General features: G+C 37.3%; 1 protein-coding gene across 1 annotated transcript in view; it reads left to right on the forward strand.

Moving 5' to 3' along the window:
* COL28A1 (collagen type XXVIII alpha 1 chain) overlaps positions 1-24,914 on the forward strand; it is a 182,326-nt gene that overhangs the window by 71,075 nt on the left and 86,337 nt on the right. The window contains exons 16-20 of the mRNA XM_032753457.1: positions 12,147-12,215; positions 14,944-15,012; positions 16,062-16,130; positions 23,721-23,792; positions 24,542-24,610. Of these exons, the coding sequence (XP_032609348.1) occupies positions 12,147-12,215; positions 14,944-15,012; positions 16,062-16,130; positions 23,721-23,792; positions 24,542-24,610 (348 nt within the window). The remainder of the gene's footprint in view (positions 1-12,146; positions 12,216-14,943; positions 15,013-16,061; positions 16,131-23,720; positions 23,793-24,541; positions 24,611-24,914) is intronic.

The following is a 24,914-nucleotide window of genomic DNA, read 5'->3' on the forward strand; positions in this document are numbered from 1 at the left end:
AAAATTGTCATTGTTCTTTATGTATGTACATTTCTGAACTGTATACATGACAACCATGCCACACAGGTATCTGGTTAATTATAAATCTAGTATATTCCTTTTTTAAAATAATTTTTTTATTTCCACAGGTTATTTGGGAACAGGTGGTGATAGGTTACATAAGTAAGTTCTTTAGTGGTGATTTGTGAGATTTTGGTGCACCCATCACCCAAGCAGTATACACTGAACCCAATTTGTGGTCTTTTATCCCTCACCCTCTTCCCACCCTTTTGCCCTGAGACCCCAAAGTCCACTGCGTCTTTCTTATGCCTTTGCATCCTCATAGCTTAGCTCCCACATATGAGTGAGAACGTACAATGTTTTGTTTTCTATTTCTGAGTTACTTCACTTAGAATAATAGTCTTCAATCTCATTCAGGTCACTGCGAATGCCATTAATTTATTCCTTTTTATGACTGAGTAGTATTCCATCATATATATATATAAAATATATATTTTAGTGTGTGTTTGTTTATATTTATATATATATATAAACAAACACACACTATATATATCATAGTTTCTTTATCCACTCATTGATTGATGGGCATTTGGGTTGGTTCCATGTTTTTGCATTTGCAAATTGTGCTGCTATAAACAGGTATGTGCAAGTATCTTTTTCATATAATGACTTCTTTTCCTCTGGGTAGATACCCAGTAGTGGGATTGCTGGATCAAATGATAGTTACACTTTTAATTCTGTAAGGAATCTCCACATTGTTTTCCATACTGGTTGTACTAGTTTACATTCCCACCAGCAAGGTAGAAGTGTTCCCTGTTCACTGCATCCATGCCAACATCTATTATTTTTTGATTTCTTGATTATGGCCTCATTCTTGCAGGAGGAAGGTGGTATCACATTGTGGTTTTGATTTGCATTTCCCTGATCATTAGTGATGTTGAGCATTTTTTCATGTTTGTTGGCCATTTATATATCTTCTAAAGAATTGTGTATTCATGTCCTTAGCCCACTTTTTGATGGGATTGTTTGTTTTTTTCTTGATAATTTGTTTGAGTTCATTGAAGATTCTGGATATTAGTCCTTTGTCAGGTGTATAGATTGTGAAGATTTTCTCCCATTCTGTGGGTTGTCTGTTTACTCTGCTAACTGTTCCTTTTGCTGTGAAAAAGCTTTTTAGTTTAATTAAGTCCCAGCTATTTATCTTTGTTTTAATTACATTTTCTTTTTGGTGCTTCATCATGAAATCCTTGCCTAAGCCAATATCTAGAAGAGTTTTTTCAATGTTACCTTCTAGAATTTTTATAGTTTCAGGTTTTAGATTTAAGTTCTTGATCCATCTTGAGCTGATTTTGTATAAGATGAGAGATGAGGATCCAGTATTATTCTTCTACATGTGGCTTGCCAATTATTCCAGCTGAATTATTCCAGTTGAATAGGGTGTCCTTTCCCCACTATATGTTCTTGTTTGCTTTGTCAAAGATCAGTTGGCTGTAAGTATGATGGTTTATTTCTGGGTTCTTTATTCTGTTCCACTGGTCTATGTGCCTATTTTTATACCAGTACCATGCTGTTTTGGTAACTATGGCCTTACAGTGTAGTTTGAAATCAGGTAATTGGTGCCTCCAGATTTGTTCCTTTTGCTTAGTCTTGCTTTGGCTATGTGGGCTCTTTTTTGATTTCATATGAATTTTAGAATTGTTTTTTCTAATTCTGTGAAGAATGATGGTGGTATTTTGATGGGAATTTCATTGAATTTTTATATTGCTTTTGGCAGTATGGTCATTGTCACAATATTGATTCTACCTATCCATGAGCATGGGATGTGTTTGCATTTGTTTGTGTCATCTATGATTTCTTTCAGCAGTGTTTTGTAGTTTTCCCTGTAGGGGTCCTTCGCCTCCTTGGTTAGGTATATTCTTAAGTATTTTTTTTTTTTTTTGCAGCTATTGTAAAAAGGGTTGAGTTCTTGATTTGATTCTCAGCTTGTTTGCGTTGGTGTATAGAAGAGCTACTGATTTGTGTACATTAATTTTGTATCTGGAAACTTTGTTGAATTCTTTTATCAATTCTAGGAGCTTTCTGGAGGAGTCTTTAGGGTTTTCTAGGTAAACAATCGTATCAGCAAACAGGCAGTTTGACTTTCTCTTTACTGATTTGGATGTTCTTTATTTCTTTCTCTTATCTGATTGCTCTGGCAAGGACTTCCAGTACTATGTGGCAGAGGGGTGGTGAGAGTGGGCATCGTTGTCTTGTTCCAGTTCTCAGAGGGAATGCTTTCAACTTTTCTCCATTCAGTATTATGTTGGCTATGGGTTTGTCATAGATGGCTGTTATTACCTTGAGATATGCTCCTTGTATGCCAATTTTGCTGAGAGCTTTAATCATAAAGCGTTGCTGGATTTTGTCAAATGCTTTTTCTGCATCTATTGAGATCATCATGTGATTTTTGTTTGTTGTTTTGTTTTTTTGAGGCAGGGTCTCACTTTGTTGCCCAGGCTGGAGTGCAGTGGTGCCATCTCAGTTCACTGCAACCTCCACCTCCCAGGTTGAAGCAATTCTCCTGCCTTAGCCTTCTGAGTAGCTGGGATTGCAGGTGCCCACCACCACATCCAGCTAATTTTTATGTTTTTAGTAGAGACAGGGTTTCACCATGTTGGCCAGGCTGGTCTCGAACTTCTGAGCTCAAGTGATCTGCCTGCCTTGACCTCCCAAAGTGCTGGGATTACAGGTTTGAGCCACAGTGCCCAGCCTGTTTTATTCTGTTCATGTGGTGTATCACATTTATTGACTTGTGTATGTTAAACCCATCCCTGCATCCCTGTTATGAAACCCATTTGATCATGGTGGATTATCTTTTCGATATGTTGTTGGATTCAGTTAGCTAGTATTTTGTTAAGGATTTTAGCATATATGTTCATCAGGGATATTGGTCTGTAGTTTTCTCTTTTGGTTATGTCCTTTCCTGGTTTTGGTATTAGGGTGATACTGGCTTCATAAAATGATCCAGGGAGGATTCCCTTTTTCTCTATCTTGTGGAATAGTGTCAATAGGATTGATAATTCTTTGAATGTCTGGTAGAATTTTGCTGTGAATCCGTCTAGTCCTGGACATTTTTTGTTGGCAATTTTTAAATTACCATTTCAGTCTCACTGCTTGTTATTGGTCTGTTAAGAGTATCTAATTCTTCCTGATTTAAGCTAGGAAAGTTGTATCTTTTCAGTAATTTATTCATCTCCTCTAGGTTTTCTAGTTTATGCGCATAAAGGTGTTCATAGTAGCCTTGAATGATCTTTTGGATTTCTGTTTGGATTTCTTTTGGATTTTTGGTGCCAGTTGTAAATCTCCTGTTTCGTTTCTAATTGAACTTATTTGGATTTTCTCCCTTCTTTTCTTGGTTAATCTTGCTAATGGTCTATCAATTTATCTTTTCAAAGAACCGTTTTTGTTTGATTTATCTTTTGAACTTTTTAATTTTCAATTTCATTCAGTTCTGCTCTGATCTTGGTTATTTCCTTTCTGCTGAGTTTGGGTTTGGTTTGTTCTTGTTTCTCTAGTTCCTTGAGGTGTGACCTTAGATTGTTTGTTTATGCTCTTTCAGACTTTTTGATATAGGTGTTTAAGGCTATGAACTTTCCTCTTAGCACCGCCTTTGCAGTATCCCAGAGGTTTTCATAGGTTGTGTCACTATTGTCATTCAGTTTGAAGAATTTTTAAATTTCCATCTTGATTTCATTTTTGACCCAGTGATCTTTCAGGAGCAGGTTATTTAATTTCCATGTATTTGCATGGCTTCGAAGGTTCATTTTGGAGTTGATTTCCAGTTTTATTCCACTGTGGTCTGAAAGACTGCTTGGTATAATTTCAATTTTCTTGAACTTATTGAGGCTTATTTTGTTGCCTGTGATATGTTTTATCTTGGAGAAAGTACCATGCACTGTTGAATAGAATGTATATTTTGTGGTTGTTGGGTAGAATGTTCTGTAAGTATCTGTTAAGTCCATTTGTTCCAGGGTATAGTTTAAATCCATTATTTCTTTGTTGACATTCTGTCTTGATGACCTGTCTAGTGCTGTCAGTGGAGTATTGAAGTGCCCCACTATTATTGTGTTGCTGTCTGTCTCATTTCTTAGGTATATTAGTAATAGTTTTATAAATTAGGGAGCTCCAGTGTTGGATGCATATATATTTAGGACTGTAATGTTTTCCTGTTGGACAAGGCCTTTTATCATTACACAATGACCTTCTTTGTCTTTTTAAACTGTTGTTGCTTTAAAGTTTGTTTTGTCTGATATAAGCAACCCCTGGTTGCTTTTGGTGTCCATTTGTATGAAATGTCATTTTCCATCGGCTTACCTTAAGTTTAAGTGAGTCCTTGTGTGTTAGGTGAGTCTCTTGAAGGCAGCAGGTTGGTTGGTGAATTCTTATCCATTCTGCAATTCTATGTATTTTAAGTGAAACATTTAGGCCATTTACATTCAATGTTAGTATTGAGATGTGAGGTACCATTCATTGTGCTATTTGTTGCCTATATACCTTTTTTTATTATATTTTTGTTTTATAGGTCCTGTGAAATTTATGATTTAAAGAGTTTCTGTTTTGATGTGTTTCCAGGATTTGTTTCAAGATTTAGAGCTCCTTTTGGCAGTTCTTGTAGTGCTGGGTTGGTAGTGGCAAATTCTCTCAGCATTTGTTTGTCTGAAAAAGACTGTATCTTTTCTTCATTTATGAAGCTTAGTTTCAGTGGAAACAAAATTCTTAGCTGATAATTGTTTTGTTTGAGGAGGCTGATGATAGGACCCCAATCCCTTCTAGCTTGTAGAGTTTCTGCTAAGAAATCTGCTGTTAATCTGATAGGTTTTCCTTTATAGGTTACCTATATAGGAAAGATTTCAACAGTTCATTATTATTACCTCTGCTGTAGGGTTTTTGTAGATACGCTTTATAAAACTTAAAAGTCCCATTTAGTGCTCGATATATTATTAAAGAATTACAATTAAACATTAGTGAGGTGTTTTTGCCTCACAGCTGTTAAGATTCTTTCCTTCGTCTTAACTTTAGGTAACCTGATGACAATGTGCCTAGGCGATGATCTTTTTTGCGATGAATCTACCAGGTGTTCTTTGAGCTTCTTGTATTTTGATGTCTAGTTCTCTAGCAAGGGTGGGGAAGTTTTCCTCGATTATTCCTCCAAATATATTTTTAAAACTTCTGGATTTCTCTTCTTCCTCAGGAACACCAATTATTCTTAGGTTTGGCCATTTAACATAATCCAGGATTTCTTGGAGGCTTTGTTCATATTTTCTTATTCTTTTTTGTTTGTCTTTGTTGGATTGGGTTAATTCAAAAACCTTGTCTTTGAGCTCTGAAGGTCTTTCTTTTGCTTGTTAAATTGTATTACTGAGAGTTTCCAGAGCATTTTGCATTTTTTTTTCTTTTTGAGATGGAGTTTTGCTCTTGTTGCCCAGGCTGGAGTGCAATGGTGTGATCTCAGCTCTCACCACAACCTCCGCCTCCCGGATTCAAGTGATTATCCTGCCTCAGCATCTCCAGTAGCTGGGATTATAGGCATGTGCCACCATGCCTGGCTAATTTTTGTATTTTTAGTAGAGATGGGGTTTCTCCATGTTGGTCAGGCCAGTCTCGAACTCCTGACCTCAGGTGATCCATCTGCCTCGGCCTCCCAAAGTGTTGGGATTACAGGTATGAGCCACCGTGCCCAGCCTGCATTTCTATAAGTGCTTCCATGTTTCCTGAAGTTTTGATTGTTTTTATTTATGCTATCTATTTCATTGAATATTTCTCCCTTCACTTCTTGTATCATTTTTTAAATTTCCTTACATTGGGCTTCACCTTTCTCTGGTGCCTTCCTGATTAGCTTAATAACTTACCTTCTGAATTCTTTTTCAGGTAGATCAGGGATGTCTTCTTGTTTGGATCTATTGCTGGTGAGCTAGTGTGATTTTTTGGGGGTGTTAAACAACCTTGTTTCGTCATATTACCAGAGTTGGTTTTCTGGTTCCTTCTCATTTGGGTAGGCTCTGTCAGAGGGAAGTTCCAGGGCTCAAGGCTGTCATTAAATTCCTTTTGTCCCATGGGGTATTTCCTTGATTTAGTAGTCTCATCCTTTTTCTAGGGATGTGGCTTCCTGAGAGCTAAGCTGTAGTGATTGTTATCTCTCTTCTGGATCTAGCCACCCAGCAAGTCTACCGGGCTCCAGGCTGGTACTGGGGGCTGTTTGCACAGAGTCCTATGATGTGAACCATCTATGGGTCCCTCAGCCATGGATACCAGCGCCTGCTCCAGTAGGTGAAATGGACTCTGTGAGGGTCCTTACCTTTGGTTTGTTAGTGCAGTATTTTTGTGCTGATTGGCCTCCTGCTGGGAAGTGGTGCTTTCAAGAGAGCATCAGCTGTGGTAGTATGGGAAGGAACAGGTGGTGGACGGGGCCCTAGAACTCCCACGAGTATATGCCCTTTGTCTTCAGTTACCAGGGTGGATAGGGAAGGACCATTAGGTGGGAGCAAGGCTAGGTGTGTCTGAGCTCAGACTCTACTTGGGTGGGTCTTGCTGTGGCTGCTGTGGGGGATAAGGGTGAGGTTCCCAGGTCAATGGAGTTGTGTACCTAGGAGGATAATGGCTGCCTCTGCTGTGCCATACAAGTTGTCAGGGAAGTGGGGGAAAGCCGGCAGTCACAGTCCTAACCTAGCTCCAATGCAAACCGAAGGGCCGGTCTCACTCCCACCGTGCCCTCCCAACAACACTGAGTCTGTTTCCAGGCAGTGGGTGAGTAGGGCTGAGAAGTTGCCCCAGGCTTCACACCTGCCAGCTAGGAAAGTCAGTAGAGCTTTCCTTCTTCCCCTGCCTGTGGAGTCTGCACACTGGATTCACGCCCTTTCCTGAGTTCTGGCCAGGAGACTTCTCAATCTGCTGAAATTATTACAGAGTTCAGTTGGAGGTTTCCTTCCCCCTGTGGGCTTTTCCCAGTGCCTCTGGCAGCCATCCTCAAGGACCCCAGTGATGTGAGGCAGAGATGGCTTGCTAGGGGACCCACTGAACCCACAGAGATTTTCCCGCTGCTTTCTCTACCCCTGTATTTCGCTCGGCTCTCTATATTGACTCAGCTCCCATAATCTAGACCTTCAGGTTCCCCAGTGGGGGTATGTGTTCAGGGGCAGACAATCTCCCTTTCCCATTTCTATAGTTTGGGCACTCACAATATTTGGGATGTCTCCCGGTCCTGCAGGAGCAATCCATTCCCTTCAGCAAGTCCGTGGGTTTTCTTGGCTTTCCTAATGTATTCTTGCAGTCGTTCTGGAGCAAAGGTTCACAATGCGAGCCTCCATATGCTGTTCTTTCCATCTGAGTGGGAGCTGTGATCTAGTCCTGCCTCCTGTCCACCATGATCTCCAAATCTAATATATGCAAGATGTGTTATTATGTAGGATGACTTATGATCTGAGAAATTTGATTATTTCTATTTATTGTAATGTCTCACTTATTTGGGTTCTGACATCCAGTGACTTCTACCATCAGCAAAGCAGCTTTGAATCCAGACATTATCAAAAGACATTTCTTCTTAGTAAAGAAAATAGTTGTTAAAAACATTGACTTGGCTGGGCGCAGTGGCTCACACCTGTAATCCCAGCACTTTGGGAGGCTGAGGCGGGTGGATCACGAGGTCAGGAGATCGAGACCATCCTGGCTAACACAGTGAAACCTCATCTCTACTAAAAATACAAAAATTAGCTGGGCGTGGTGGCAGGCACCTGTAGTCTCAGCTACTCGGGAGGCTGAGGCAGGAGAATGGTGGGTGAACCCAGGAGGCGGAGCTTGCAGTGAGCCGAGATTGCACCACTGCACTCCAGCCTGGGTGACAGAGCAAGACTCCATCTCTAAAAAAAAAAAAACAAAAAACATTGACTTGACCTTCTTATAGAAGTGTATATTCATCCCTAGGCTCCCACTCAAAAATATTATCTTAAAATAAGGTTAAAATAAGAAAACTCATTTAAGAAAACTAGTGTTGATGCCCTCCAGCAAGGACCAACGGGAATCCATCCAGAGTTTTAATAAGGCTTGTTGACTCTGAAGGGAGGAAGACCACATACAACGAACCTACAGTGACTCAGGAAGAGGATGACAGATATTTCATAGGATTTGCGCTTGTGTTAGGTGATTTGGGGAAGCATTTAAGAAATCAGGGGTGGGCTGTGGATTTAATGTTATCAATAATTGATATAAGTTTAGGATTGAGTATTTAATGAATCTCATCTAGAAGTTGGGACAAATGGAGTTAGGCTGAGTCATAACTGTTAGAAGTAGCAGTCACTCATTTTAGCCAGTATTGGAGGTTGTTTGATAATTTGAGGGTTTTATACAGTGTTTGCTGTTTTTGTCTGTGCTCAGATATAATTATGGAGTAGTCTGGCTTTCATCTTGGTCCATCATAGTCATGGGGTGGCCTTGTTTGATCTTGATGATTTGTCAAATTGTTCATGTTTTACCCCACGTCCTACTTGCCAGGGTCAGGGTCAGGTCAGCTGCTCTTTGTTAGGGATTGCTTTTCTCTTTCTCACTGGCTATTTGTTTTCTTTAAAACAGCTTCAGATTATACCAGATTAGAAATGGGAATGGAGCTGGTGATAGAAGCTACTAGAGGCTGATACAGCCATAAAGAGCATTGGAAGTGAAGCTGCCAGAGGGGGAAGGATATAAGAAATGTGTAAAAAAGCAGAGAACTCATATCAATTTGGAGTCATTTATATATCAGCCTTTAAGCATATCATTATACTGTATATTATATTAGGATAACAATTGATATTCATGATTATCTCAAGTGTTGGGTTTCAATCTTGAATGACTTATATTTTTATTTGCTGGTAGTTATCTCTTCTAGCTGTTTGTATTTAAATAGCAGAAATAAATAGTGAGTGATATGAATTTTAGATGCAATACAATTCTTTGTTCAAGTCTCTTAGCTCTGGTTGTACAGCAGCTCCAAAATACTCCAAAAAATACATAAAATGCTCTTTCTTCCTTTGGAGCAGCGAGAACTGAATACAACAGAACCATTGTTTTATGAGTTCAGTAAATTAACTTTTTCAGGTGGCGTTGTGACATGGTGCATGTATTTTTACATCTGGAGCTCATGCAAAGAAATCACTTTGAAATATCAGGATATTATTACATAGCAAAGCTTTTATCTGCTGTTCCCTCAATACCATCTTCTCTTTCCTTTCTTCCTTTCCTATTCTTTTACATATAACACTAGATTCAGAGGGCTTGATGTCTGTGATTCAAGTGATAATATAAACACGCCTCTGATAAGGCCTCTCAAATGTATGTAAATGGTACAAAACAAAGTTGTACTTATGGCACAGGTATTTAAATGTCAGTAACACTGCACAAAAAGGGACCCTCTCTTGTGTGTTTAACAAATACTTGCAAACTAGTGGCTATGAGTTGGGTTTTGGAGTCAGAGTGGACTTGACTGTCACCTCTGCCGTCTAACAGTTGTGTGACCTGGGGTGAGTTACTTACACTCATCTGAAAAATGGGGATGACCACTTTACAGGGGTTGTTGTGAGGATAAATGAAAGGATGTAAAGCATTTAGTACAATATCTGTTCATAAGAAGTCAAGTTCTGAATCAAAATAATCTAGCTCTGAGCCAGAACTGGATTCCATTATGTTTTTCTTCTATAATATTTATGTAGATCAAAGGTTGATAGAGCACTAAGGAGTGTATTCCAGGGCATCTCCTAGTGCAGGTTCTATATATTTAATATTATATAAAGTTTGATCTAATGATACATTTTTCTTTCTTTCTTTTTTTTTTTTTTTGAGACAGAGTTTTGCTCTTGTTGTCCAGGCTGGGGTGCAATGGCGCCATCTCAGCTCACTGCAACATTCACCTCCCCGGTTCAAGTGATTCTTCTGCCTCAGCCCCCTGAGTAGCTGGGATTACAGGCATGTGCCACCATGCCCGGCTAATTTTGTATTTTTAGTAGAGATGGGGTTTCTCCATGTTGGTCAGGTTGGTCTCGAACTCCCGATCTCAGGTGATCCGCCCACTCCTGCCTCCCAAAGTGCTGGGATTATAGGCATGAGCCACGGCGCCCAGCAAATGATACATTTTTCTTCATTAAAACATATTTATTTAGCTCAAACATTGGCCAACTGTGGAGCTGGCTGCCTGTTTTTACAAATAAAATGTTATCAGACCACAAGTATACTTGTTCACTCTATATTATCTATGGCTACTTTTGTACTACCAAAGCAGCATTGATCAATTACGAGAGACATTATTACGACCCTCAAGCCCAAAGTATCTACTATCCAACTGTTTAAAAGTTTTGTGGCTCTAATGTCGTCTAAATACAACTGCCATTAAAGTGAGCATCTTAACCATGTTACTCAATCCAGCGGTCAATTCTCTGTCATCAACTAATTTGCCCTGTTGGTAGCATTTGATAGATGGATCCCTCACCTTCTTGAAACACACTCTTCACTTGGTCTCTCTGGCTGCTTCCTTCTCAGTCTCCACTGCTGTGACTTCTTCATCTCTCTGACCTCTAATGATTGGAGTGCTTAAAGGGCTCAGTCCTGGGACCATCTCTTTTTTCTATTACTTGGCAAATTCACTCAATTATGGCCTTTAATATCATTTATATACTGAGGGCTCCCAAATTTGTGTTCTCATCCCAGGCCTCTCCCACCTACTTGATATCTCCATTTGGATGTTCATTTTAGGGATCTCAAACTAAACATGTCCAAAACTGAACTCCTGATATCACCCTCCACCTCAAACCTTGCTTTTCTCTCAGGCTTCTTCTTCTCGGTCAATGACAACTCTATTCTGCCAAGAGTCCTCTCAGTCCTCAGCAAATCCTATCACTCTACTTTCAACATTATCCAGGTTCTGAGCACTCCCACCACCTCCACTCTCAACATTGTGGTTTGTGCCCCATCATCTCTCATGTAGACCTCCTTCAGTCTGTTCTCCATACAGCTTCCAGATGGGGCCTTAAAAACCAAGTCAGATCTCTAACTTCCCTTCTCAAAACCCTCCAGTGGCTTCCTAACTTACTCAGAGAATAGCCAAGTCCTTACAGTGGCCTCAAAGGCCCCGGTGATCCTTCTACCTGACTCCACTGCCATAATTCTCTGACTTCATTGTCTACCACTCTCCCTCATGGAGATGGTTCCACCTACACTGTCTCCTTGCTGTTTCTGGAACATGTCAGGCATCGTCTTTGCTTTGGCTGTTTCTCTGCCTGGAATGCTTTTCTTTTAGGTTTCTATCTGGCTCATTCCCTCTCATCAGTGACGTCATCTCTGGACATCTTAACCAAAATCATCACTGCCTCCTCTCTTCCCTGATTAATTTTTCTCCTTCACATTTATTATTCAACATACTGGTTATTTTATCTACCTGTCTTGTTTACCATCTTGTTTCCCCTACTAAAATCTAAGCTTGATGGAGGACAGAGATTTTGAGCTGTTTTGGTCACTTGTTTTCCTAGTGTTTGGAACACTTTCTGGCTTATAATGGGCACTCAACAAACATCTGTATAAAGACCCAGAAAGAATGAATTATGTTCTTTTTGCTGGTAACTTTAATTTTGTTTTCTCAATTTCATGGAAGAAGAAAATAGGGCTCTTTAATTTTGCTGCATTCACTTGAGATCATTTCTTCATTTCAAAATGCATTTTAAATAAGATTTCGAGGGAAAGGGTATTTAGAAAATTTAAAAATATTTTTCTTCAATTTATCTCTTATTCTATTTTTATTATATCCTATGAATTTTCTATTTTTAAATATTTCTGTTACAATCTTGGCAGGAAATGTTTGTGTCCTAACAACTGTTCAGGAATTTTTGTTTGTGAAAAAAATGATTGATAAATATAAGCCTATACAAATGCTCACCAACTTAGACTGAATAGCAAAAATGTCATTTACTATTTTGGAGAATTTGAATTATAAACTGTTTAAAAGGAATAAAATAAAGTTTTATAATTTTCCATGTTGAACTTTTTTTATAGTATAAAGATAGATTTTAACATAGCCCAATTCCAGGTTAGCAAAGTATGAAATAATAAGATTTTATTTTATTGTTATATTTCCTGGCTTATTTTCTGTGCAGGGGGATATGGGACCTGCGGGACCCCAAGGACCAGTGGGTATCCCTGGAATCGGGAGTCAAGGGGAACAGGTAATTAATGCATTCTTCCTTTCCCTTCAGTGCAGAACATTCCAGCCCAATCCTGGTCTTCATTGAAGGCCAGTCCTGCAAACATCTATGAGTATATTTGACAGTTAATTGCAATGGAGTATAAGTCCAGAAGTGAATATAGGGAATCTTTCATGAGAAGATTTTATTTTTTAGAACTTCCAAAGGCTTAAAAAATAAGTAGTGTGTTTCTTGATGCTGTGACTTTTAACATTAAAACCTAATTAACAAGGTAAATGTTTTGGTGCAATATTTTTAGTTCCCCTTGGGAACAAGAGTTTACTTACCTGCTGGTTTGTGTATTTTTTTCTCCTTGAAGGTTTGTGAAAATTAAATCCTACGCTCTCCCAATGGAGTAGAGTAGTATCCTCTTACCAACCACTCTAACTAGCCACATACCAATTTTTTAAAAAAGTATTATAGTTAAAACTTGGACCAGGATCAGAGATAACCACTTAGTTTAAGGGGCAAACTTCTGGAATAGAAGCAAACCACAGATATAATTTATAAATGACACCTGGCACCTCTTGGTGAGAAGAAAAGAAAGATCTGTAAGAATGTCTACATTCGTGACTAGAACCATTTCCAAAATCTTCTGATAACTTTTGGAAAATCTGGGTATTGTGATAAATCTAAATAATGTGAAGATAGTATAACAGTACTCTCTACTGTTGTTTACCATGTAGGTTTTTGTTTACCATATACTTTGTTGTTTGCCGTATACTTACACAGTCTTATTAATCAAAGCGACCCACAAATCCAGTTTTATGTTAAATATCTCCTGGTTAGAAAGTGGCAGGTCAGGTTTGATTAAGATTTATGAGTAAGGTTTGAATTATTCTATTGCTTAAAGAATGAACAGTGCTTTCTGTATCTAGGGTAGTGGGAGAAGGGAAGAATTTAAAAAATGAGATAATTCCAAATGTCATTGTTGAGATTCACTTTGGGTTTATTTCTAATTGTCTGCTAATTTATTATTATTATTACTTTTCTTGTTAGTCCAGACAACAGCAAAGTTGGATATGACTCCTTTTTCCATTCCCTTGCCATTGGCAGAGGTCCTAGTCTAACACATTAGGAATCTTAAGGTACAGAAGAAGCTAAGATAAATGTATAAATAAATATTTAGATAATAAAGAGCTGGACACTTGGGCTACTCAAATATCATGATTTGATGATACCAGCCGACATTCTCAAGCCTTGTAGTTTATTTGTTTGTTTTAGCAGGGGCTTACTGATCCCAAAAGTGGCTGGACAATGCTGTCACATCTTGGGTCTTGCGATGCTCCTGGTGCTGAGTGACCACTATGGGGCTAAGTATGAGGTTCGAAGACAAGTCTGTTCAGATGGCCTGTGAATTCTGGACCTCCTACCTACAGCTTCCTGTCGCCTTTAATGCTGTTCCTTGTTCTTCAGCTTGGGAAAAAAAAAAAAAAACAAAACTCTTGGACTTCTTTCATTTTCTTACCCCCTTTTCTTCTTTTTGAAAAGAAAAAATTTCGAGGTAGATGTGTCCTTACAGAGCTGATCTCTATTGGAAATGAGATCTCTATTTGTAAAATGATCTGAGCAAGGAAAGAATTTATTTACCTTTTGAGACAAATGATATAAATTCTACTTAAATTTAACCTCTGTCTATGCAATTATTCAATGTTCTGTAATTTGATGTGTTTATCCATTGAATTCTTTTTATATTAGATCTTCCTATTTCTCTTATAAAAATGAATGTTTTCCCTCATGTGTTTATGGAGGAACTTCTGTTTCCAGCAACATGTTTACAGTATCTCTTAAATGGCCCACAGATTTTTGTTAAATATTTGGAGGCTTGATCAACTCAGATCTTTTACAAAATAGAATGAAATATAAACAACCACATATACAAATGTACGCATATGTGCATATTCCTTTTTATACCCATGTATAAAAACTTCCTTTATATTGTGAAGGAGGGAGTCAAGTGTCTGAACCTTCTTCAGTTTGGTATCTACTGACTATTGCTTCTTAGAGCCTAGGTCAAACCTTCAATTTACCTCCTGAAACATATATATTGGGACAACATGATACAGTTTGGTCAGTAGATACAGTTTGGTATCTACTGACTATTGCTTCTTAGAGCCTAGGTCAAACCTTCAATTTACCATCCTGTTACATATATATTGGGATATATTTTTGCCTGCATGTGACAGAGATATTAAATGGGTTAACTAGATGTAATTTTATTTTCCTTACTTAAAACTCCAAGCTGATATAGTGCCTCTATTAATCAGTCTTGATAGTCTGCCATACTGAGGGTGCTTTCCTCATCTGCATGATCCTGGATGGCCACCCTCTCTTAATTCCAGCTACTGAAGAAGAGGAAAAGGGAAGGAGAAGGCATACCTCTTCTTTTGGCATGAACCAGGAATTACACACATCACTTCATTCACAACCCATTGGCTAGAATCTAGCCCACATGGCCATGCCTGGCTGCAACAGGGACTGAGAAATGTGGTCTTTATTCTAGGCAGACATATGGGCCAGCTAAAATTTCTCTTAATATGGAAATAGGGAAGAATGCAAATTGTGGTTTAACTAGCAGCCCCTGGCACCCCACTCCACAAATGCTTATTGAGTATAAGTAACTTTATGGGGTATGAACTAAAGTTTCACTTTAGAGGATTTGAAACTACTTAATTTCACTAACACTATTTTATAAAATTTTATTTTAAAGGGAATCCAAGGTCCTGTTGGTCTACCTGGTCCACAAGGGCCCCCAGGACAAGGCTTACCTGGTTCCAAGGTAACTTTGTAAATGAGAGCGGAGTTTAATATATCTATAGTATAATTGCTGTTTTCCGATCAGTGCCAGTGCAAGGGAAGACAGCAGATAGAATTAACTTAAAAATCAGAGATCTCTACTTAATGCAAAATGTTACTGATATTCCTGACAATTTAGAAAATGTAATATGTATTCTTTATGCTTTAAGAAAGTTTTATTTACACAATTTTCATTTGTTGTTTTCTTTGTTACTTTTACTTATGAGATCCTATTCTAGCAACTCAAGCAGTAATGCTAATAGAGGCAACCAGTGGTTATGTGTCTCTCTAGGTTGGCTAATTTTCATTCTCACCACCACTCTGACAGTAGGTGCAACTACTAAAACCTTAGCTAAAGAGATGGGGTCAGAAATGACCTAACAAATAAAAATGTTTTATGTACTTGGGAATCAAACCACCTCATAGATTGGAACTATTATTTTTTCCTTGAGGAGGAGCATCACACTTACTTAACTAGTTATCCTTAATATTGCTTCTAAGAATCATGAATCATTGTTAAATAAATAAAATACTTCTCTGAGACTACTCACCTTAGAACACACTCCTTAGAGCTGTCCGTGTGAGAAGCTGCTCAATGGACCACTCTGACTGTTGAGAGTTTTGATTTGGGGCTTGTCCTTGAAAGCTTAAGTTGTGTTCTCTGCTTATGACATTGCTCTTGATCAGCAGTTACCTTGGTTTTTCCTGTGCCAATTTTAGTTGTTCTAGAATGCAACTGCCTATCTTTTCCAGATACCCTCCACAAGGGGCTCCTTAAGATCAATTTTGAATATGCTATATGGCCTATATTTTAAGTGAGACCATATATACATTGAACATTATGTACATTTTTCATTTATATATATTCCAAATCTGGTGCACATCCATCCCCCTGAAGGGATTTCAGGCAATATATATGAATTGAGCACATGAAACTGTTTTACTTTGTTGATATAAGACAGGTTTTAGGAGATCAACAGCAGGAATATATTATTTTCACTTTGCTGCTGTATTAAACTCTTTTCTTACTAGGGAGAAGTAGGCCAAATGGGACCTACAGGCCCTCGAGGACCAGTGGGAATTGGAGTACAAGGTCCAAAGGTGAGTTGACTGCTGCTCAGAAGTGGTATGATACTTTATGTAATATTATATAAGGTTACCTTTATATCCAATTGCAGTACAGACCCTGTGTGTGTTATCTAACTCTATATAACGGGCTCCTTTTACTTTTTAAATGTGGCTACTACTACTGCAAAAGCTATAATTACATGTATGGCTTGCTTTATATTCCTCTTGGACAGTGCTTCTCTAAAATATATACTCCACTGGGGTGGCACTTTGTTTATCTTGGTTTATTATAGAATCCCCAGCTTTCAGGACATGATAGATTCTCAATAAAAACTGCTGAATACATGAACGAATACTTAGTTTACCCTTCAGAGTTTCTATAACTCATCCTGAAGTTATATAGGATCTAGAGAGCCATGTTGAGCACTCAACTTCACCATTGTTCTGTTGTTATTGTCATATTCTTACGAGCATTTGAGTATTAGACGAATATATAAGATGTAGGTCTAAGAAGAATATACATGTTACATATATAAACATGTGATTACAAAGGATAAAGTATTAATATAGTAATAATAGCTGCCATTTTTACATGGTTTCTGTGTGCTACACAGTATACTAAGTGCCAAGTTTGACATATATGTTTTTGTATATGTATGTATACAAACATATTATGTTTTATATGTATGTCAATTGCAGAGATGCAATATACAATATAGTAAGGCTCAGCCGTTAGACTACCCAAGTTCAAATCTCAGTTTCACCACTTATGACGTGTGCAATCTTAAACTTACTTTAAAAAATGAAGTATTTTGGCCGGGTGTAGTGGCTCACACCTGTAATCCCAGCACTTTGGGAGGCCAAGGCGGGTGGATCACCAAGAGATCGAGACCATCCTGGCCAACATGGTGAAACCCTGTGTCTACTAAAAATACAAAAATTAGCTGGGCGTATTGGTGCGTGCTTATAGTCCCAGCTACTCAGGAGGCTGAGGCAGGAGAATTGCTTGAACTCGGGAGGTGGAGGTTGCAGTGAGCTGAGATCGCACCACTGCACTCCAGCCTGGTGACAAAGTGAAACTCTGTCTTAAAAAAAAAAAAAAAAGAAGTATTTCAAATATAGTCACCATATAGAGAATAATACAAAGAGCACCTATGTATTCCACGGCCCAGCTTTATCAAATGTTAACGTTTTACCACACTGACTCTAGACTTTTTAAAAGAAACACTGTAGGTGTGGCTGAAGGTCCCTGCTGGCACTCCCCAATCCCACTGCCCACCCTTCTCTCCTCACACATAATCATTATCATGAATTTGGTGTTTATCATTCTTTTGAAGTTTTTATAATTTCTCACACATTTTTATCCATAAGCCATATATCACTTTCTTTGTGTCCTTAAACTTTACACGATATATCGTTCTGCAATATATTTATAGTCAGCCTTATGTTTTATTTGTGTTTTTGTATGCCTCTAATTCATTGATATTAATCACATTATAGTATTCCACTGTATGAAAATATCTCATTTTATATTTATTCATCTTCATGGTGGTGGATATTTAAATTGCTTGTCATTCTTTTTGCTTTTGCCAACAATGCTGCCACAAACATTCTGTTTCATTTCGTATACATTGGAGGACAAGTTTCTTGACTTGTAGAAGATAGACAGCTAGAGGTAGAATGGGAAGATCATAGAGCATGCAAGTCTTCAATTTTGATACTGCAAAAATCTTGTCCAAAGTGCTTGTGCCAGTTTACCTTCCTGCTAGCAATAGGTGATGATGTTCCTTTCTCTAAATCTGTGCAAATATGAAGTGTGTACAAATATATCTTATTGTGTTGTACAAACTGCAAATATCTTCTCCTAGGCTGTGACTTATTTTTTTCACTTAGAGTACTTCTTAGTATACAGAAGTTTTAAATTCTGATATATTTCTATCCCTTTATGATTTGTGATTTTTTAATATTATTTTAAAACATGTCTTGACCTGAAATTCATAAAGATATTCTTATGCATTTTTTTCTGAAAATTTTAGTGTTTTGTTTTTAAAATTTAGGTATTTAACCCACATGGAATTTATTTTTGTGTATAGGTCAATGTAGGGATCTATTTTTTTATTACTATAAATAAGCAAGTACCCCAGAATCAGTTATTGAATAGTTCATCTTTACCACACTGATTTGCAGTACCACCTCTTTCATATATCAAGCTTCCATATTTTGAGTATCAGTGCCTAAGCTGTCTATTCTACTCCATTTGTCTATTTATATCTCTCAGTGCTATTACCTCCTTGTCTTGATTATAATAGGTTTATAATATGTTTTGTCATCTAAAAGGAAAAATACTCTCATCTTCTTTCTTGGTTATTATTGACTCTAAGATACATGTTTTAGGGTTGGCTTGTCGAATTTAACAGGATACACCATTTGGTTTGCACTAAATCTACAGATTAAATAGCAAGTCTTTCATACCACAGAGTAAAGCTGTAATTTTTCAAGAAAATATTTGTAATTTTCTCCATAAAGGTCTTGTACTTTTTTAGTTAAATTTATTTCCAGATACCTTGAAGAAATTTTTGTAATTGTGAATTTTTTTTCTATATCTTTTAACTAACTAGTATGGTCTATAGAAGTTTTTTTGTTTTGTTTTGTTTTGTTTTTTGGCATATTGATTTTGTGTCCAGCCACCCTGTGAAATCTGTTTGTGGAGTCTCTTGCTTTTTCAGTCCCTATGTACAGAATCATATTGTCTGAAAATAAAGTTTTACCTATTATTTTTAGCTCTTCTTTTATTTTTTTTATCATTTTGTACTGCTAGGATCACTTGTACAATGTTTAAAAGAAACGACTTCAAAAGAAGTGCTTCTAAAATTTCACTCTTAAGTGTGATGTTTGCTGAAAGTTTTTGATAGATACCCTTTATTAGGTTAAGGAAATTCCCTTCTTTTTTGGTTTTACCAAATGTTACTTATTAAATATAAATGATTACTGGATTTTATCAAATTATGCATCTACTAAAATAATTGTGTTGTTTTCCAATTTTAACTTGTTAATATGATACATTACATTTACAGAGTTTTCAGATGTCAAACCATCCTTGCATTCTTGAGATAAACTCAATTCATTATGTGTACTTTTTTATGATGATCATTCAACTGACTAATCTTTTGTTCAGGATTTTTGCTTTTATTTTAATAACTATGTATTATCTTATTGGCATATAATAAATGCACATGTTTAAAGTATACAATTTGATGTTTTGAGATATGTATATACCCTTGGAATCATCACTGCAATCAAGATGATAAATATTTCTGTAACCCTCAGAAGTTCCCATCTGTCCTTCTATCCCTCTGTAACTTCTTCTATGTTCACTAATATGCTTCCCACAGATCTGCTTTCCAATTATCCACTAACATTGATCTGTTTTTGTCATCATAGACTAGTGTGCATTTTCTAGATTTTTATGGAATTATATACTATATGATATTTTCTGGCTTCTTTTAATGCAGCAAAATCATTCTAAGATCCATGTCGTAGCATGTATATGAACAGTTCATTCCTTTATATTGCTGAATAGTATTATATTATATGGATATACCACAATTTGTTTATCCATTCACCTGTGTATAAATTTTGTTTTTTTCCAGATTTGGAATATTATAAATAAAATTTTTTTATAAATTTTATAAATTTTTATAAATTTTATTATAAATCAAATGTTATAAATGAACATTTATATATGTGTTTGTATGGACATTTGTTTTTGTTTTTCTTGGGTAAACACCTAGAAGTGAAATGGCTAGGTCAGAAGGTAGGTATTCATTTAGCATTCCAAGAAATTGCCAAATAACTTCCAAAAAAAAAAATCTTTGCTTATTATTTTTTCTGGTTATAAAATTATAGTGTGCAGTTGCTTTTTCTTCCTTTTAGTACTTTTAAGATGTTGTTCTATTGTCTTCTCACTTGCATCATTTCTGATGAGAAATCTGTTATCCTTATATTTGTTTCTCTACACGACATGTCTTTTTTTCTCTGGCTGCTTTTGAGATTTTCTGTACATCACTGGTTTTGAGTGGTGTGATTATAATGTGCCTTAGATATGTTTCTTGTGCTTGAAGTTCATTGATATTCTTGGTTCACTGATATTCTTAGATCTATGAGTTATAGTTTTCATCAAATTTGGAAAATATTTGGCCAGTATTTCTTGAAATAGCATTTCCTCCCTCAGGAACTCCAGTTTTACTTATATTTGGATTTTATTTTTGTTTTGAAACAGTCTCACTTTCACGAAGGCTGAAGTGTGGTGGCACACTCTTGACTCACTGCAGCCTTGCCTCCTGGGTTCAAGGGATCCTAGTACCTCAGCTTCCCATGTAGCTGGGATTACAGGTGTGCACCACCACTCCTGGCTAATTTTTGTATTTTTTAGTAGAGATGGGCTTTAGTAATGTTGGCCAGGCTTTTTGGATGTTTCAGGTTATTTCACAGTTCACTGGTGCTCTGCTCATTCTTTTTCAGTCTTTCTCTCTGTGTTTAATTTAGGATAGCTTTTATTGCTATATGTTTTAGTTCACTCATCTTGGTGTTATTTCTGGGTAAGTTTCAATGAATTGATTTTTCTCAACACAAAGTGCTATATTTTTCAGACTTTTTGAATGCCTATTTTTTATTTTTAAATTAAATACTGTTATTAATATTAATATTTTAAAAGATGGGGTCTTGCTATGTTGCCCAGGCTTGCTTTGAATTCTTGGGCTCAAGCTGTCTTCTTGCCTTAGCCTCCTGAGTAGTTGGGATTACAGGCATTTACCACCATGCCTGGCTGAATACTTTTTTATTGAATCCCCAACATTGTGAATTTTACCTTTTTTTGTGTTGGATATTTTTGTATTCCTCTATTTTGAGCTTTGTTCTTGGATGTTTTTTAGTTACTTGAAAACAGATTGACCCATTTTGGTCTTGCTTTTAAGTTTCATTAGGTAAGACTACAGCAACATTTAGTCTAGGGTTAATTTTTCCCCACTGTTGAGGTAAGACCCTTTTTAGAACTCCAATTTATGCCCTCAGAATTGTGAGGTTTTATTTCTTGCCAGTAGAAATAGGCACTATTCCAGGTTCAATGTCAGTTCTCTCTAATCCTTTAAGTTGGTTGTTTTCCTGGCCTTGGGTAGTTTCTTCATACACATGTACTGAGCAGTATTCAACTGAATACTCAAGATGGATGCTCAGCAGATACTTAGAGTTTTCTGTGTGTGACTCTTTCTGGTAATCTACTCTGTGAACTTTTGATACCTTGGTTCACCCAGTTGCATGTTTGTCTCCTCAGAGAGATGCCTGAACTTTCCCTGGTTTCTCAATCCCTGCATTATGACCTGGAAACTTTATACAGGCACTGGAGGAAATTAAAGCATTTGATTGGAAGCTTAAATTGTGCTATATCTCATAGGGAGACTGATCTATAATTTTGTTTTCTTGTCTTGCCATTGTATAAATTTTTTTTGTAAAGGCTTTATAAGCCTCATAAAATAAATTAGGTAGACTTCCCTCTTTTTCTATTTTTTTTTAGAACTGTTTGTATAAGATAGAGAATAACTGTTCTTCAAAAGTTTAGAAGTTTGGTAAGTCTTGACTGTAAAACCAACTAAGCTTGTGATCTTGGAGGGAGAGAAAGTAGAGACTTTCAATCACTGACTCAATTTATTTAATATTATTGGTTTATCTAGCTTGTTCATTTCTTTTTACAGCATTTATATAATTCATATTTTTCTCAAAGATTGTTTTCGATACATTTAAAAAAATTATCACCAATTTTCTATGACTTAAAAAATTTTTACTATATATATAGTTATATCTTTCATTTTTGATATTGTTTATTTATATCTTTAAAAAAGTAATCATTCCTATTAGAAATTTATTTACTTTTATTAGCTTTTAAAAAGGCATTGCCGGCCAGGCACAGTGGCTCATGCCTGTAATCCCAGCAGTTTGGGAGGCTGAGGCAGGTGGATCACCTGAGGTCAGGAGTTCGAGAATAGCCTGACCAACATGGAGAAACCCCGTCTCTACTGAAAATACAAAATTAGCCAGATGTGGTGGCATATGCCTGTAATCCTAGCTACTTGGGAGGCTGAGGCAGGAGAATCACTTGAACCTGGGAGGCAGAGGTAGCGGTGAGCCGAGATCATACCATTGAACTCCAGCCTGGGCAACAAGAACGAAACTCCATCTCAAAAAAAAAAAAAAAAAAGCATTACCTTTTAGTTTTATGAATCTTCTTACTTTTTGTTTTCAAGTTTATTATTTTCTTCTCTCATCTTTATCATTCTATCTACTTAGTGTTAGATTACTGTGCTTTTTTTCACTGGCTCGTTTAGGTTAGTTGAAGTTGCTTTCAATTATTTTCCATTTTGTTACTATTAATAAATGCCATAAAGATGCTTTAAACTGAAAGTAGCATATTTTTTTCTGAACATTTTAAAGGATTTATTACTAATCGTAAATTAACTTGAAAGCAAGTGGAATTACTGAATATTAGAGCTGGAAGTGGTGTTAGGGCACAAATTTGTTATTTCACTTTTATATTAGTTTTCTAGAGCTGATGTAAGAAAGTACTAGGAACTGAGTGGCTTAATACAACAGAAATTTATTGTCTCACAGTTCTAGAGGCTAGAAGTCCAAAATCAGTCTGCAGGGTTATGCTTCCTCCAAAACTTGTAAGGAAGATTGCTTCCTGGTTTCATCTTAGCTTCTTGGGGTGTCTGTCAATCCTTGGCATGCCTTGCCTAGCAGATGCTCACTCCAGTCTTTGTCTCTCTTGTCACATGGTGCTCTCCCTATGTGTCTGTCTTCAAGAGGCATTTTCCTCCTCTTATAGTACCCATTGTATTAATCCATTCTCTCATTGCTTTAAATAACTACCTGAGACTGGGTAATTTATAAAGAAAATAGGTTTAATTGATTTACGGTTCTGCAGGCTGCACAGGAAGCATGATGCTGGCATCTGCTTGGCTTTTGGGGAGGCCTCAGGAAACTTACAATCCTGGCAGAAGGTGAAGGGGAAGCAGGCACATCTTCACATGGAGGAGCAGGAGAGTGAGAGAGAGTGAAGTGGGGCATGCTACACACACATTTTTGAACAACCAGATATCATGAGAACTCTATTATGAGAACAGCAAGGGGGAGGTCCACCCCCATAATTCAGTCACCTCCTACCAGCCCCCTCCTCCAACACTGGGAATTACAATTCAAATAAGATTTGGGTGGGGACACAGAGCCAAATTGTATCACCTTTTATACTGAATTAGGGCCCCCTGTAATGACTTCATTTGATTAAATCTGCAAAGACCATGTTTCCAATTAAGGTTACATTCACAGGTACAAAGAGTTAAGATGTCAACATATCTTTTTGGGGTCACAATTCAGCCCATAAAAATAGAATCAAAAACTAAGGCCTAGGGATGTTAAGTAGCTTCCCGCTTCCCAAGATCAAAGAGTTTAGTATGAATTGCTAATCAGATTTCTCGGAGACTTTTCTCAGACACTGTAAGATACATCCGATTGCAAGTACCTCAGAATGGAGGTATGAACTTTTGGGAAATAAAATATTTGTTCATCCACCAGGGAGAGCCAGGCTCAATAGGGCTCCCAGGACAACCAGGAGTACCAGGAGAAGATGGAGCTGCAGGGAAGAAGGTAACACCAAGTTTTTCGTATTACTGGAGTAGGAACTATTGAACCAAACTGATATCTTGGTCCTACAGGAGCTTGAATCGAACCATTCAGGACAAACTTAGTCTCTTTAAGAAAAAATATCTCACAATCCCAAATGTCCCTTTTCACTTATCCCTGAGAGAAGGAGTGGCCTATTCAAAGGCTGAGATAGTGTCTCACATCCTCTGCCTTCTGTCTGGTGTTTTGGTTATGGCCTAGTTTCTTCAGGATTTCTAGAAAGCACATTAATTTAAACTTAAGAGAAAGCCACTCCCCCCGCCCCCCCAAGAGGCGAGTCTGTAAATGCATTCAGGAAATGAGGCCATTGTAAAGATTTCCTGAAGTATTTTGAGTTGACATTTGAAATACTCATTTTTCAATAAAAGCAGCAAAAAAACAGCAGATGGAAAGGCTGAAGGTCTTCCCTTTTTTTTTAGAAAATCTACCAAATGCGAATGAAGAGCCAAAGGAAAATGAGCTTATTGCTTTGGAAATTGGCTGAGAAATTACTTTTTCATGATATTCCAGCTGCTCTGAGTTAAACTGGAGTTTGATGTTACTTTATTTCAAGTTTATAAACTTCCAAATTGATTTTGAGACTAGAGTGAAGGTATGGTGTGTTTTGGAGAGTCTCAGCTGAATCCACTGATGATAAAAGGAGACAAGGTGGGATGATACACACAGTCTGTCTACTGGAGGGTCAGCTAAGAGATCAGTGTCATTTTCTCTAGGGAGAAGCGGGGCTTCCAGGAGCAAGAGGCCCAGAAGGACCACCTGGAAAAGGACAGCCTGGCCCCAAGGTATGGAAGGTTGGAGGAAGCAGCCTGTGTTCTGGTCCTCATACTGAGGGGCCAACTTGGAAGAAATTTGATTGTTATTCTTACTATGTCAGTGTGTTTATGTCTGGCTAAAAGTATGAATATTATCTTGCAAGCTTTTGGAAGACAGCAAGCATATATGATTCACTTTTATTTTCCTAACATCTATTGTAAGACCCAGCATATAGAAGAGTTTGACACATGTTTTCTCAATAAATGGTCAGACTGACATTTAAAAGACACATAGGAAGGAAAAGAAGCCTTGAGATACATCGTTGAGATTTGA

This window comes from Hylobates moloch, unplaced genomic scaffold, assembly GCF_009828535.3.
Source record: "Hylobates moloch isolate HMO894 unplaced genomic scaffold, HMol_V3 SCAFFOLD_1, whole genome shotgun sequence".
NCBI classification, from domain to species: domain Eukaryota; kingdom Metazoa; phylum Chordata; class Mammalia; order Primates; family Hylobatidae; genus Hylobates; species Hylobates moloch.